This window comes from Anas acuta, chromosome 8 (assembly GCF_963932015.1).
Source record: "Anas acuta chromosome 8, bAnaAcu1.1, whole genome shotgun sequence".
Classification (NCBI taxonomy): domain Eukaryota; kingdom Metazoa; phylum Chordata; class Aves; order Anseriformes; family Anatidae; genus Anas; species Anas acuta.
In genome coordinates this window covers 9,768,415-9,785,603 of record NC_088986.1, presented here as the reverse complement: position 1 = coordinate 9,785,603, position 17,189 = coordinate 9,768,415, and the positions used below count along the sequence as shown (strand labels likewise).

Below are 17,189 nucleotides of genomic sequence, written 5' to 3'. Positions count from 1 at the left end.
CAAAAAAAATCAACCTTATCTCCTGAAAAGCTCTTTGGGAATCGAGTTTTGCATTGGGCGAAGACATAACGGGCGTTGCGGTCACCGGGTGAGAGCTGGGCTCTTCCTGCTGCTGGTGGGGAAGGTGAGTGCTCACAGGGCCTGGGGAGCCTGCGGGATGGTTGTGCTGCCTCAGTGCACTTCAAGAGACTGGGATCCCATGAATAGAACAAAGGTTCTCCTGATATCCAAAAATAAGTGTAATAATTAAGGGAACGCACCAGTACTGTTCCTAATTTGGAGTTTATTTGGGGTTCTGTCTGATAGACTTGCTCGTTTCTCTGTTAGACTAAAACCCAATGTTTCCTACAGGGTTAACGCTGAACTTTTTAAGCCCTGGAAGCCCTTTGTCCGGATGGAAACCTCTTGTGCAACCTCTTGGCTAGTGCCCAGAACAAACTAGTTTTTCAAGTCACAATTTTGTGGAGCGGAAACCGTGAAACGCACAAATCGGGGACGGTTTCGTGAATCGCTTGGATCCTTCTCGTGAAGGAGACAGCTGAAAGTCACATAATTTTACACTGATGTTTGAAGAGAGCGGAAAAATGGCTGTTGGAAAGAGTCTGGTTGTGGAAGAGACTGGAAGAGGAGGGAGGCTCTGAGGTGGGCAGCGGGCGATGGGAGAGCAGCGCTGCGCAGAGCCAGGCAGCAGGGCACACGTTGGCATGCGCTTGGCCTGGAAATGTGCAGTTCTCGGGTTTAATTGAAGGAGACACATTGGGGTTTTGGAATCCTTACAACGTCTGTGCATCTGCTTATTTCAACTGTTGTTTGTCTCTGACAAGGAAATGTTAAATCCAGAGTGGCCGTCAGCTTAAAGCTCAGGAATAGCTCGCGATTAACTGCTGGAGAGTGATGGTTTGAGGCCGGGCCACGCTGGGTGTTTGGGCAGCCCCATGGTTGGCTCTTCAGGCCTTGCTTTTGTGTAGGGTTAACAGGCTGGAGAAGCTGAGGTGGCAGTGAATGGGAGGCATTGCATGAACTTTTAATGTGTTGAGGTGTAAACAGCACACCTTACAGATACATCCAGTTGTGAGGCAGCTTTAGCTGTGCGGTGACGTTCCTCCCTGCACGTCCATGTGCCTGCTTTCTGAAGAGACATCGGGCTGGGATAAGGAGCAAACCATGAGATGTGCTCGCCAGTGCACTTGGGATTCCTGGTATTGCAGTGGCAGCTGAATGCTGATGTTAACAAGGAACAGTAAACACCTTAGGGCAAGATGTTGGTATAAAAAGACCTTATTTAAAGAACTGTGAGGAACAGTATATGATTTGTCATCTTCTGTGACCTTATACCTTCCTGGAGGCAAATGACTTAGCTTCTGGTCAGGTGCTGAACAAATAGTCTTGACAGCCATCTCATTTATCCGAGTAAGAAAGTGTACATTTTTTTCAAAGCATAAGGAAAACACCTTTGAAGTGTTTTGATTCTATGCTTGTACCTAATTATCAGATACTCCCTGAATTGTTTTTCCCAGTCCATAGCCTGACCTATTTTTAATCTTTTTGCTATTATTTTCAGGACTGCAGAGTAATACCTATCTAAATGTTCTTTAGAGTAGATTTGTAGTTCAAATAATAAGCACTTCAGTAATGAAAACTCCACGTTTATTCCAAGATACACATATTGTTTCTGTATTAAATTCTGCAGCTTGTCTCATGTTGCATGAAATATACTGCTGACTCTCCCAGCTGTTCAGTAGGGTGAGAGGTGGTACCTTTTGCCCTTTTTGTCTGAATACTTCAGTCATTTTCTCTTCCATCTTCTATTTCTGCTTCTTTTCATTTTAATCCCTTCTCTTTTATTTTTTATTTTTTTCCCTTCCATCGTTAGGGGAAGATGTTAAAGAAAGCACTCATGGTTCTAGCTTCACCCCTCTGCCTGGGCTGGCTTGCTGCCTCTTGATATTTTATGGACTGAAGGCAGAAGGATGCAGAGAAGCAGCATTTAGGAGGACAATGCTTACTGGTCCTGTGAGGGGAGACCTTAGAGCAGAGGTGAAATCCAAGCCTGTTGATACCAGCCTCCTGGCAATTATGTCCAGTAAACTGGACGTGTTCTTGGGCTGTAGGCTTAATACATTGTGATATTTTCCACAGGATACCTCAAGTTGGAGAGGTTTTCCACTGTGATATTTTATATGAAGACAAAGCTTAAGAATGTGTTGAAAATCTAAGCAAATGTTACGCCTCTATAGAGATACGGTGCTGACGTTATTCTTCCCTTATCTGCCTGCTATACTAAGCATATCTTTTAAACTACTTCAGAGTTAATAGAAGATGTAAATGGTGCTTCACATGGTTTATTTCATGCTGAAAAACTTACTTTTGCTATCATAAGATAATGTCTTGGAGCATGTACTACTGGAGAACCCCTAGGACCCAAAGAGAAGTGAGCCTCTGAAGATTTAGATATAAGAATGGTCTTTCCCTAAATATTTTATCTCTAAGGAATCTAGCTTGAATCCTGACATGGTATTTGAGATGACTTATTTCCAGGATGTTGCATGTTTTCCTGTCTTTTAGTTTTGTTCTAGTCTTAATTGCATCATAAATTACTATCAGCTTCAATTAGCAATCTTAATTTAAATTAAGCGTGATTGCTATGGAACTTGAAGACCTGACTTTTGTAGGTATTTGCATTTGTCTTCCTCTATGTCTTCATTTTTTACTTCCTGCAATTTTTTCAGGTCTTGTTTCTTATCATAGTGGCCTTGTTGGTTTCAGGCTTCATGGTGGAACAAAACTGAGAAGGCAAGAAAGCTGGGAGATGGCAGAAAATATTCCCAGAAGCAGATTTTATTGCAATCTATTACTCATACAGTGATAGACTAATTTTATTTAATTTTATCAGTCCCATGTTCTCTTTCTTTGTCTCAGAGAAACTTTGGGCCATACGTACCTGCACTTGTGAGTTTGTAGTAAAGTTTGTTGCACATCACTTTTAAAAAAATAAAAGTAAATACTTATCTGTTTCTAGTTCCTTTAAATATGTGTAAGTACATTGAGCATTCAAAAAACTTTTAGTGGTTTCTGAATTTATATTCCAGTCCAATTTTAGAACAGGTATTTTTGTTAGATATCAGTGTTTTTAACAATGATGTGAATTATGTCTCTGTGATTTTACTAGGATTTATTTTTTTCCTATTTTCTTTTGATTCCTTCTTGCCATCACTGCTACCATCCCTTTATTTTTGATGCATTCATCTAGTCATACATGCTGCTCTTAATAATCTTACTGTAACTAGAATTGATTTTAATTTTCATCCTTAGGTAGAATAGCTTTTAAAACAAAGATGCTTCTCGGACGATGGCCAAACTGCATTGCCTTTGGCATGCGGTGCAGCGTGCTTTAATTCTTAGCTCTTGCCTGTTAATGTTTGTATTTTATTCTGCTTAGTTTTGTGAAAGATTGTTTCAGCTGCAAGCTCCGAAAATTTCAAAACAGTTTGCATGTGTCTATTTGTAGCATGTGCTTGTATATTTATTAAACCGGAGCAACCTTCCTCGTATAAAAAATTAATAGCAACTAGATAATGAACAATTGGCTCAGGTAGCAACTCAGCTTTACCCAGCAGAATGGTGTGGTGCTTGTAGTCAGGCTGGGTTGCTGCAGAAACTTCACGTTGCTGCGGGTCTGGGGTCTCCTGTCATGGCCTCAGGGCTTCCTCAGCGTGAAATGGCTTCTGCAGGCTTATTGTCTTTATTTACAGAAGGTTGCTTCTTTGGTCTTACACATGCTGCCCTGTAGTTATTTAATGTGTGTTTCCAAGTTTATTGTGTTTATCTGAAACAAAGGTTTGTCCACAGACCTGCCCTGTAAACAAGCAAGGCCAAAATAACTGAACACTTGATTTGCAGCAGCGCGGTGTACTTCTGCATGTGAGTTTTTACCATTTTTACTTGCTACACGGAGCATTTTTTGTGCCCACACAGCTCCAGCTCTTGCCTGTCACCTTCTATCACACTTGGAGCAAATTCTTACCTGGCTGTGTTTCCCTCTCTGCTGTTGGATGCGAGTGTGTCGATGGCAAGGCTCTTCGGGGGCATTTCTTTAGCAAAGCTGGTGAGAACAAATGGAGCAGAATCTTGTATTTCTCTATGCTTTGGCTCAAATACCTGCTCCAACACACATCTCACCTTCATCCTGGTCTGGGCAGGACCAGCTCTGTTCGTCCCCTAGTGGGTCGAGATGGGCGAAGGCATGCACCTTTCTGAGGTAGCTTAGTCCTGAGGGGGTGCTGGAAGTTCTGCCTTGTTATTGTCCTAATACTGGACTATTATCAGCCTACTTCAGCACCCACGTAAGTTACTTGTATTTTTTTCCCCCTGTTCTCGTGTGTGCAGAACACAACCATACAACTGTGTGAATCTCTCTGCTCTCTGCAGAAAAGGCAACTCCACTGAGACAGTCTGATATGGAGATTATTTCCAAAATAATGTACTGTGCGAATGGTTTTAAAATTAGATATGTAATTTATTGTCACCCTGCGGTTTGAAACTGCAATTAGCTGATAAAGAGATAATTTGGAACATTTTTCGATACTTAAATTAAGAAAATGCTCTGAAACAAAGGGAACTGTTCAAGTCGAGTGCTACATAGCAACTGAGTGCCTCTTCCTATTCTGGTACGTGAGATTTCCATTAAACCCAATGCTTTGGAATCTCAGAATATGTTTCTTTTCATTTTTGGCTCGTATGCTTAGTTTTCAGGATGCATCTTTAGGGAGCATGTTTAGAATGGGTTTATTTTGCTACACACCTATATATCACTAGAAGTTACAGGGTAAAAAATGTTTCAAACAATATAAATTCACTTTGTCATTTCATTCATTTCATTTGTTTGCTTGAATTTTTGCAAGCAAAAAATGTGATAATCTATCTTCTGTGACAACTGCCACGGAGACACCTATTTAAAAAGCAGTTATGCTATGTGAAGCATTTAATAATGGAGTCAGAGGAAATGGAAAATGAAAGTATGCAGTTATGTTTAGTTTTCGTTAAATCATCCTTTCACACTTGGTGATGTAACTTCATGGGAGTATAATGCATAACACAACTGAAGTTGGAGATAGTAATGCTTGAGAAAGTCCGTGTATGTTTTCTCCCATTAAATACTGCCTGGTTTTCTTCTGGGAAGTGTCTTCTCTAATCAGAGACATATTCTTTTTTTTTTTTTTCCCTCTTCATGTAAGGATGAAAATAGCTTTGGAGCATATTTGGGAGGGAGGAACGTTTCAGAATAAAGTGGTTTGATTTAGTTGGGAATGGCTGTGCCAGTCATTGTAATTCGTTGTGACATTTCATTTTGTTTGGCTTTGCAGTGGTTCCCATGGTCCTGTGTTGTTAATAATACAAAAGGTCTGGGCTATACAGGAGGGCATAAGCAGGTGTGCAACAGCCACAAACATTAGGCAAGTTAAACACGAATTAGATGTTAACTGGCAATTTCAGCCATTTCTTTCACAATTTCTTAACTTGAGGTGATGCTGCTGCTTAAATTTGAGCTGTAAATAAAGAAAGGATTATCTAACAAATAGCTCATCTGAAATGAAATGGAACTATTTCACACAATAGCTTAAAATAACACCTACAAATTTAGGTGTTAATTTTCCTTAAAACAACAGAAGCAGTGTACATCCAAGTTACCATGTGCATTGCACTGCACTTCATTCACTTCAGCTGCTGTGGTTGTTAGTGTGCTGAGACCCGTGGTGTTATGGAAAAAGGTATTCTTCATGTTTACTCCCCGTGCATCTTCTAGATACCTGTACAGAAATACAACCCATGCTTTGCAGATGCAGTCATCCCCACGCTCCTTGTCCTGCAGAATTCACGTCTTCCCCCATCATCCATGCAGGGACTTTAATTTACTGGTACCAGCGTGAGACACGGGAACACGCATGGTCACACGAGTTTGACTCTATGAAGGAGTTACACCTAAGGCTTTTTTTCAAGGAACACTAAAAAAATTGTAGTAGCACTTTGGATTACTATAAATGTTTGTATTTGTGAAAATTAGGGATGAGGATGGTGGAGCAGCTGAGAGGGGAACCCAGGAAGGGATCCACATCGGTGGCAGGCAGCGCGCTGCCTCACTGGCTGGAGGTGATGCTGAGAAGACAAAAGTTCTGTGCCTGTTGTAATGGAGAACCTGTGATATTTTAAACGTGTGTTGTTGGCCCTGTGCTCCCATCCTTCATCTGTTAAACCGGCATAATCGTGTTTCCTTAAGAGACAAGAAGCAGTTATTGCAGGAATGTATGAACTACCAAACCTATACCATGAATAATAATACATTTTTTCCAGTTATTCTAGGATGAATAACTTTTAAACTATTCTGAATGTGGAAAAAAAATATCAGTTGAACCAGATGCTTACTTATTCTTATCTATTTTAGAGAACTAATTATTCCTGTTGTTGGTAGTGCTACAGCTTACAAAATTGCTTCCATCTTTGAATTACTATAATTAAGACGATAACTTCCACATCTAGTTAACATTGCTGTGCAGCTGGTGCATTCATTGACATGCAGATTTTGGATTTTTTAAATTTTCTGCCATTGTGAATAAAAATTTTAAATACTTATTTTCATTTCCAAAATGTCTGTTTCTCATAAAGAAGTCTTTGTAAATCAAATCAACCGAAACTAAACTCCTGTAACATCAGAGGAAAATCTCGTTAAATTTGGTTAGGTGATGTGACATTTTGGGAGAATAAGTTATCTCTGATACCTTTTGTAGGTGTGGTCACTAAGCTGTGGGTCCCATTTTGTGGTCATGGCTTAGGGATCACTGAATTGAACATCCCCTCTGGAGCGCGTCTGATGTAGGACCTCTGAAATTTTGTTTTGGAAAGAGTTTTTAGTTAATGCAAAGGTTAATCTGGCACTGACAACTTGGAGTAGTTTACAGAACTAAAATCCTATTAGAAGTCACAAATAAAAATCATATACGTTAATGATTACTAAAAAAATGTGGTTTAAGCTAGGATTTTTCTGTGCATCTCATTTACTTGCATATGCAGACGTTTTGGCTATGAGAATTTTCTCTAGGCCATTAAATTTAGATAAATTTCAAGAAACTTCCTTATTATTCATTTCTAATATCCAGCAGTGCTGTGATATTACTAGAGATTGGTGGTTGATTATTTTTTTTTTTTCCTGTGGCCCTTGCTTTCATTACATGAACGCTTGATAGACAGGCAGCAGCGAGAGTCGGAGATGTCCAAACTGACACCTCTGTGAGCAAACTGTTAACATGAAGAATGAAACACTGATTTATGCTCGAACCAAAACACTTTCAGACTGAACATGAATACAAAAGAAGGTGAACTACTTGTGTAGAGGCTCAGCACTGGGTCGTCTGTTGGTCTCTAGCCGAAGGTTTGTCAGGAGGGAGAAGAGGAGTGCTGAAGCTGCGTGCAGCTCGCAGGTACTCTCCCAAATGTTCTCGTAAATATGTCTGGACAAGGGCGCTGGCTCCAGAGGACATTTCAGTGGGTCCAAAAACAGTGTCCAGTTACCAGCTCCACGTCCGATGTCCTGCAGTGTTCAGTTTCAAGAATGCACTTGGAACACTTCAGTACACGTAACAAACGTTATTTTTACTGCCGGGAGAGAAGTTAACTCTAGCGATAGTAAAAGCGCTATTTCCGTAGTGATGGCAAAGGCATTGTTTCAAGTATTTCAACATAAACTATCCGTTTTGCCGTGCTTGGTCAGAATTAAATCAAGTTGCTGTAACTCTTTCCTAGATTTCTGGATTCCGGTTTGCAGCCTGGGGTTTGGCAGGCGGCCGGGGGCGAGCTGGGTGGCGCAGGAGGTGTCTGAAGCCCCACGCCTGGGGCTCTGCCCTGCAGTGCTGGGGCAGAACTGAGACCCCCTGGGTTGAGATCAGGTTTTGCCTAAACTGGGAGGACCTACAGGGGGTTTGCTCTTCTAAAATGATGAAATGGGATCTGAGAAAAAAACAACATGTTAATGAGACCCTTACCAAATTGGGAGAGGAAAGGAGGGTCAGGGTCAGGCTCGCCTTCTGTTTAATGAAAATACCAAAACTTTGGCTTATAAACAAATAGTAATGCTTGCAATCTCTCTGGACTGCTTAAGATTCTTTTTTTTCATATTAAAATACTCAGAAGTATAGGTAACCTTTTCTACTTTCCCCTTCTGCTCCTGTTTTTATGTAGATGGAATTATTTTTAGAGAACTGTTTGCAGAATTGACGAACAGTACTGAGCAATAATACAGTACAGGAGATGAATAACAAGATCTCCTCTTCATCGTTGGCCTTGTGGCTCAGCACTGAGCCCAGTACCGTGCGTCTGGCTCAAGTGCATCTTCCAGGAAAGTATTTTGTCTTTGTGTGAACTTTGTGCCAACACTTAATACAACTTGTTTGGATTTCTTTGGCACAAATTTCTAGATGAAGCTAGCTTTACTATTTCCATAATTTAGCTGTTTTTCCTGAGGAGGTGCTCAAACACTGTCATAGTGGCTTCTTGGGGCTAGCTGCCCAGTTGAGATCTGCATGTTACCTCTTCCCCTCCTCTTCTTTGTATTTTTGTCACTACCAGGACTTCATCACTGCTGTTCTGTAATTCCTCTGTGATTCCAAGGTCTCTTAAAAAGTTTTATATATCTATCGAGAGAGCTCTCTTCAACCAGTAGAGAGTGCGGCTGGATCTGTAACGTGGATTTGAGAAATCAGAAATTTTGGGCTTAGCCTCTGTGTGTAAGCTTTGCCTTACTGCCAGCACACATGGATCGTGTACATGGCTAAGCGAGCCTCAGTGATGTTCCTCCTCCCCTGGTTAGAGATGCAGTGAAATTGAAAGTATCAAATTTGGGGGCTGTAAAAAGAATAATGTTTTATTCCCAGCTTGGGGCTAGGCTTTCACTCAAAAGCTATTCCCTCTTCTGGGTAAGCCTGACCTATTTTAATGGGCCTCAGCTGTGCTTGCTCTCCAGCCACTTAACCCTTTCTCTTTTGGTTCCTTATCTTTGCAAGTATATCAGAGAAAAGGGGTTTTGGAAACTTGGTCCAATCTGGCAGATGCAGGCAAGCAGTTAAAAAGCTGAGTTTGGGACAGTTTGTGTTCCCCATTATGCCGTGATTTAAATACACCGAGTTTCCATAGCAAGCTCCAGGCACTGCTGTGGTAAAGTGTATTTTGGGAACAATTTTTAGCAAAAGAACATGACCAAAAAGGATGGAGCTCTCTTTTCTCATAGTACTACTGTTTCATATTGACAAGATCTAAAATTTTTACATAGTAATTTATATCAAAATACTCAGGATTTTTTAATTTCTGAAATTGTCATGTCTATGATATTAGACAACTCAGCGTTTTTGTATCGTGAGATTGTCCAGTAATGTCAGCATAACGGTTATCTGCTATCCATCCTGGAATCGTGTGTTCTGTTTTTTCAACACTTACTGGAATAGACTGACTGAGGACAAAAAAAGAAATCCATAAACTGAGATTTTAAGCCTCTTAACATCAGGCTGTTAGTTTTGCCATAGGATGTACACAATGGCAATCAGTTTTTGGATGGACTGTTGTTGAATAATACATGAATGTAAATGAAGATTGTATGGAATCAGTTGGATAATTTTGAGGAATGCTTTAAGTACACCAGAGAGCCTGAATAGCAGTTAATGGGGCTTCAACTTTATTACTGTTTATTATGGTTGGCAGTTTAGTTGTGCTTTTTTTTCCTCTGCTTTGAGTTCTCCAGTTTCCTATAGAACAACAATAAAAAGGCTTACAAATAATAATAGTCAGATACACAGTATCCTGTGGCAGCAAAATAGCTTTGCATTAAATTGCAGTTCTTGGCAGTCCGAGTGCATTTATCCTTGGCTGCTCCAGCCCGGGCGGTGCAGGAGGGACGGAGGCAGATGTCAGCACCGGGAGCCGTGCAAGCGAAGGCGCCTCGTCTGCGACTGCGGGGACCCGGTGTGGAGCTGCTCAGAGCTGCTCCTTGCTTGGCCGTCCTGCTCCTGCCTGCTCCCACCCCATGTCAAGAGCAACACGGTTTTAGCACCCGTTTTGCCAATTGCTGGAGTAAGCAGAAATGTTTCTGCAGTCTAGAAAGCAAGTCAGAAGTACAATGAGTAAATGGCAATAGTGTTAATATTTAGTTGTGAGATTTTGCTACGGAATTTGGACTGCTTATTCTGTATTCTATATCCACTTTTCCAACTGGGAAAAAGGGTGACGAGAAAGGAATTTAAATATCCAGTTGCTCTTGTTCATGGCTCCCATGATTTGAAAATAATTCACTTGCTCATTACAATTAACTTTTATCACCTTTGGACCAAACTGTTTGCTACTAACAATTGCAGGCAGGGAAGCAAATGGAGGTACACATTGCTCTCTTCTTTTGGCTAAATTATTAAGCGCCAGTGCAGAAAACCCCTCTGAACTCACTCATACAGAAGTATGGAGCAAAGTAATTGCAGTGAGTGGGATAAAGTCAGCAGAGGGCTTGTTGGGAACTCGCTTTGCATGGTTTTCGATAGGTATTGCTGCATGTGTTTGTGAAGATTCGTCAGTCTCAGGGTTTAAGTTTTATTCGTAAAGTCTTGCTCATCCGCTGAGTTGTGCTAACTCTTTACTATGTAACTTTAGCTCTGCCCTAAAGAATATGCTCTGGTTTCTCATGGTGATAGCCAATAGTTGTAACAGATTTATTTGCTGTGTTGGATGTTGGTAAGAATATCTGAAGCGCTGGAGTATTTCACTGTTTTCTTTTTTTTTGCGTGATTTGTAAAGTGCAAGTTGCACATATTTGTGAATCAAGAGTGTTTTGTGGGCTATATCTAGTGGCCCATGAGTGGCCCATGGGATACAGGTTTTATGTTGCTTCTAGCATATTAAAACATTTGTTGCTGACAAAGTACCTTTTGGCCCTGTGTGTTTACTTCCCAGCAGTCAATACTGAAATAGAGTGAGTGGGGAAATATCGACCTAAATATGAGAGATTTCTCTTTAGCTAAAAGCCATTCTCCAGGACCTGCCTTCAGGTGCTTTTCTTTGTCTGGTTATGCCTTATAATTTATATCTCTTTCTTTCAGCTGTCGGACAAGCAACAGAAAGAGTTTGATTGTAACATCCAGCACATCTCCAACTCTCCCGCGACCACATTCCCCTCTTCATGGACACGCAGGTAACTCCTGGGGACTACTTTGCTTGGGAATCCTTAGCAAAAATGTCAGTGTTCATTGCAGTGAGTTTGAACATATCGACTTCAAGATGTATGCTTTGAAACTTAACCTGAACACAGCTTTTCACCGTTTCTAACTCATAACAGGGTTCGTACAGTTTCAGAATGAATGTTTGTCATGCTTAAAATCTGGGACTCTGTTCATCATCTGTTCTGTGCTGTGTTTCTCCTCTATTGCATCTGACCTCCACTCTCTCAGGATTTCAGTCCTCTTATGTCCAGCAAAAGAAACAGAAGGAGAGCAACGTCAAGTAAAATTAAATGTATACCTTTAAGTAGATATCTTAATTTGAGTCTCCTAGTACAGTTTGTGCCAGTAGTTTAACTGTAGTACTCAAGAGAAGAAACAGCCTTATTTGTGTCTCTATGCCTCTGGCAGACCATCAGCTGTGCAGTGTGCCATCTATGGTCTCTTATCTCCTACTTAGAGCAACATGAGATGTTTGAAAAAAACAAAATTATACTTTTCTGCCGGTTTTATCAGGTCAGCTGCAATGAAATGCTTATTTCAAAGCAAATGGGCAACTGCTTGTTAGTCATCAGGGGGAAGTGTGTGGAGATGTTCTTTTGAAAGAAAAAGAAAGAATGTTTATTCAACCTGTGGTAGCTTTTTAGAAAGGGTCATGCATGAGGATTTAACAGCTTGCCCTTGATGTTTTTATTGCTGAGGGAGGTGGGTGAAGAACGACTGTGTTGCTTTCAGTATTTCAGAACACAGGGAAGACAAGGCGGTTGTGTTTCAAGTATGGCCCTAATGGGTACAAGTGTATAGCTTGAAACAGCTTAAACAGTTGTGGCACCCATCCACAGTGGAGCCTGTCTGGAAGCACATCACAGTTGTGTTTAAGACAAGTAACAGTTGTTTTCATTAGAATTGGACTTTCCTCCTCCTACATGGCAGTATGTTCTATAAATACTTTCGGGAGACTGAAACTAAGGAAATGCTGAGGAAGTACAGTGAATTGGTAGTAGCTCAGCAAGAAGGAGCCATCTGCTTCTGTTCGCAGCGCAGTGTGTCTTGAGAGGGAACATCCAGCCCGTTGAAAGGAAAAACAAGACCAAAGTCATTATTCAGGGATACCTGAGAAAGCCTCAACCACTCAAGTTTTTATGAAAATTTGCTCAAAGCTGTAACTTGTTTGAATTTACAGGACCAAAAAGCTTGCATTTGCTAGAGGAATTCCATGTCTCTTCAAACTCCCTTGGTTCTGTTGTGTGTGAATATGACAGTGACAACTTTGTAAAATGTGGGCCGAAGAAGGCATTTTTCATGGTAGGGATTCTCTGCTTAGTTACGTTGTGCTTTTTACTTGCTCTTAGAATTGATACGTATGCTGGATTTAGAAAATTCTAAATCAGCTCTACATTTAACTAAAATGATACAGAAAGATGCTCCTCAGAATATGAAAGAAGTATCTGTGATTGGCAAATTGCAACAAGATGTTGATGTCATTCTCAGAAAACAAAGGCAGAAATGTTCACAATAGAAACACCTGTATTTTCTTTAGATTTGCTTTTCTCCACTCTCTGCTTCAAAAATAAAAAATTAGTCCTAGCATTTTTGATGCTGTCTCAGGCTTTACAAACTTACCTTTTATTAGAAATATGTGACTGTCTAGAGAACTAGAGTAGCTAATCAGTAGTATGTCATCTTTCTTTAGCAGAAATCAGCAAATATTTCTACTTTTTGTTCTAATGTGTCATGTGGGATTTAAAACTATTAATTAAAAAGGACATCCTTTGTGACCTCCAAGAGTTGCAAGTGGAGAACAGGAAGATAAATTACTTGTAAGCTGAATTTTCTGCCAGTGCTATATTTAGGAGTTTTACCTGAGAATAATTATTTATTCAAAAGACAAAAGTAGATGAAATTTAGAGTAGAATCACAAATATTTTCTTAAGAAATATCATATGTGAGATGTGAATTTGAGAACAGGCTGTGATATTTGTTTAGTATTTGAACAGAATCGATCAATCTGTTTGTTCAGACACAAACACTGATAAGTTACTAAGAAAAGCTGCAGCCTCTTCCTGGCCTCTTGTGTCTTGAACATGCTCCTCTTCATGGCCACTCTGAACCTCTTCTACAAATCAAAGGAGCCGCAAGCATGCAGAAATAGAAGGGAGGCTTTCTAAAAAGTTAAAAACCCTGTTCAAAAACCACTATAAAATGGAGTTCCGTATGGCACTTGCTGCAGGAGTTACTCTTCTGTATGTAATGTAAAAGTCAGGGGGTGTGATGAATCACAACTGACAGTCCATCAGGCAGACCTAGCTCCTAATGAACACTGATCCGGGAAAAATACACATTTTAATATCTGAAGCAGCATCAAGATAGGATGTCAAGCAATTTCATATCCTAGAAAACTGAGAGGAAAAGTAATACTTAAGAAGTCTAAGCATTTGAGATGGAAGTAAATCAAAACAATTTTTAACTTGGGTGTGGAATCACTTCTGATTCAAGAACTCTTAGTGTATTTGAAGTGTGCTAATTCACTTTTCAAGCTGTATGAAATGTTTTCCAAAATTACCTGGGACCTTGGTATAGAAAGCCACAGCTTGTTAACTTCATGGGAAAATCACCATTCCTACTTAGTCACTCAGACGTGGATTGAAGGGGAGAACTTTAGGAATACAGGTTTACAAACCTTCCATTTATTTTATTTTTTTCTTTTAAAATTAGAAATTTAAATTTATTGTATATATATATATATATATATATATATGCATTTATTATATATCACAGAATTGTAGGGGTTGGAAGGGACCTCCAGAGATCTTTGGGTCCAACTCCCCTGCCATGGTTCCCTATATGTACACAGACATTTATTATATACACACACACACAAATATAAGGTATGTATATATGCACAAGTATTTTCCTTATGTTTGTGTGTATTTCTTTGAATTGTTAAAAAAAAAACAACTGAAGATTACAGAGATGTGTTCATGGTACACATATTACAGTGTACACATTGTGAGATGGATTACTAAGTTACTGTTAGGTTACATTTTAAAATGTGAAGCTTAAAATCAATCAGACAAGCAACATAATCTTTGTAATTCAGTAGGAAAGAGAGATTCTTAAAGCTGGATGAGAAAGGTCAGGCTATTTTAAAGTTTACTTTCCACACTGCTGACTTCCAGTGCAGATACTCGTCCCTGTTCCCATCTATAATAACATGTGGAGGGAGCTGCTTGCAGGCAGCTCTGTAGTACTGAATTAAATTATTCTGCTCTTTTCACTGCAAGTTCAGTTCCTCCTTCTGGCTAAAAAGAAAAAAAAAAGATATTTTTCAGAGTCCCATTTCCGTATCTGTTTTGCCAGTATCAGTAGAAAAGTTTAGTGCTATACAGAAGGGCAAGATTCTCCTGCTTCCAGAACCAAGTGTGCATCTGGAGGTGTCTGTTTTGAAGGCTGTGGATCTATGCAGCGACCAGGCAGTACTGTGAAGAGAAGGTAAATCTTGTACAGAGTGAGCAGAGTGTGTCATGTATGACTCCAGATCCTGCCCTGGTTATCAAAGCTGTCATTCGTTTCCATTTTGTGTATGTGATGCTCGGATGCTGTGACAGAGCCATGGCATTCACTTCTCTTGAGAGAGGTGGTACACACTTTTCTTAAACAATTTTGGTTATTCTATGATCTGTGTGCGCTAGAAGGCAGAAAGTTCTGTAGCATGCAATAAGATCCTTAGCTGCCTCTGTTAATATTCAGCAAATAATGTTAGTGTATTGTTTGTAGAAGACCACAACACCTTTGTATTTATTTATGTGTACAAATCTCAGAAGCAGGCTTTACAAAAAGATACTAGTCTGAGCTTTTGGACTTATTAACCTGTCTGATGAATATCATGTTTGTAGATGACAGCTGAGACTTTGGCCTATCTCTCGCCTGTAAGGTCAGTTCTTGTATTTTCAGGTAGTGGATGTACAGATGCTTTGGCTGCATCCTTCTCAGTGTGTCCAGGAAAAGGGAAGGTTCATGCCTGAATTATTAACATTCATGTAACAGTGTTGATTTACCTAATGGGTAATCATTCTGTGTAACAACGTCCCTTCAGACAGAGTCATTTCAGGTTCAATAGTAGCCAGCTACAACCCTTGAGCAACAGGGGAATTTACCTTTGCTAACGGAATAAATCGTCTTTCGATCAGTCTTGGTGAATGAGACCACTGCACTACGGCTTTCCTTATTAAAATTCCTTCAGCTATAGCAGATGCAGCAGTACTGGGAAATTTTAGGGAAAGTAGTAATTCCCCTTCTCCCTGTTGTTGTTTTAAAAGCTTTACCCAGACTTGAATTGAGTAGAAAAACTAATTGCTTTTCATTTTAAAACTTGAAGCAAATCACGAGGGATCTAATTAAAATTCCAGTGTCTGGAAGGAAATATGCTATATAAATCTGAAAAAGTTGTTGCTTAAAAATTAATAGTATCTCTGTACCAGATTGTGCAGGCTCAGAAGACTTAGAACACCCACATAGTTAATTTCAAAACTTAAAAACTGTCATTACCCAATTTGTTCAGTTATTCTGAAATCCTATTTTGATCATAATCTGGAAAGTTTGCAAAAGATTGATGAAGACATTAAGAAGGCGATGACAGTTCATTGCCTGTTCATAACAGCATTGGGCAACGAGCTTTTTGTTCAGAAAGATTGTCTTGACACAGCAGGATTCATCGGAAGCAAAGGTTTGGTGTGCACGCAAACACCCAGGTCCTACCAAGCCTGGCAGACTTCCTTTCTGTGTCAGAATTATCTGCTTTATTGCTTAAAGATGTCACTACTACTGCACTCCCTTCTGATCTAAATTGTTCCTTCAGTTTTCTGCTCTGCTAGCGAGTAAGTGGCAACTCTAACCCTAGCTGTGTGCTGCTGCTGGGATGTGTGTTTATGTGCTGTTGAGTTGTTTTGTTGCTCTCTTAGCTTTTTTCCATCTTTCTTGTTAGCTTGCAGTGCCATCTAGACTGTGAAAACTGCTCAGCCTTCTCTCAGTTCAGCAGCAGTATGCCTCTGGTTTTCCACTGTGCCCATAAGAATTAGAGTGAGTCCAAGCTTGAGAAATGAAGCACCAAAAATCACCTTGTTATTAATTTCTGATGGCTGTTCTCCCCCTGCCACCTGGGATATATTGGGAATGGGTTTGATGGTGTTCACTTGTGGGTGAAGACCTGTGTTGTGTCTTACTACACTCTTCTATTGGTAGTTCTTAACTAATGATTTATAACAACATATTAAAACACAAAACAAAACCAACCCAAAGGAAAACAAACTTGTTGCTCAAACCCTTTGTTTTTAATTTAGTTGCTGAAGCAGATTGTGCAGTGCTCTGGATTCACTTCCCTCTCCAGTTCTCTCAGCGCCCCTTGGCACGTGCTAGATCAGCCCGGGGCTGCTTTAATCTCAACCAGCTGCTCTTTTTCCCCCCTGCACTTGGAGGCCAGATGGAGCGTGCTGGCTGGTGCCGTGGCCATCCCCATGCCGGAGAAGGCATCGGCTCCTTCTCCTTCTCCCCTTCCCCACCTGTACACACCTCGCTCATGAGAAGTTGTGAAGCGATGCTGCTGCAGGTTTTTTGTGAACCACAGTTGTGGCTGAAGTGTGAGAGAATGCAAACCTTCGAATGAGCACGGTGCTTATCTTCAGTTTCTGCTCAGCATAGCGGTTAAGGTACCTGAATAACTTGTGGTGAAATGAATGCAACTTAGGTATAAGCTCGAGCACAGTGCTGGATGGAAACATAACCTCACAGACTGGGCTGGGGGGTGAGCTGGGCACCTAGTGCTTCTCCTGAAGTGGAGGCAAGTCCTCTGCAGGTGACTCATCACTGATGTTTGACCTATTGCTCTTGTCTAACGTGACTTTTAGAATAAATGCATTTTATGTGGGATCTAAGCCCGAAGATATTTCTGAT

The 17,189-nt window shown here is 40.4% G+C and overlaps 1 protein-coding gene across 11 annotated transcripts in view; it reads left to right on the top strand.

The window, feature by feature from the left end:
• Positions 1–17,189, top strand: part of MAST2 (microtubule associated serine/threonine kinase 2) — a 190,144-nt gene that overhangs the window by 110,777 nt on the left and 62,178 nt on the right. For all 11 annotated transcript variants that reach the window (XM_068690812.1, XM_068690810.1, XM_068690809.1 and 8 more), the window contains one exon: positions 11,124–11,215. In XM_068690812.1, the coding sequence (XP_068546913.1) occupies positions 11,124–11,215 (92 nt within the window). The remainder of the gene's footprint in view (positions 1–11,123; positions 11,216–17,189) is intronic.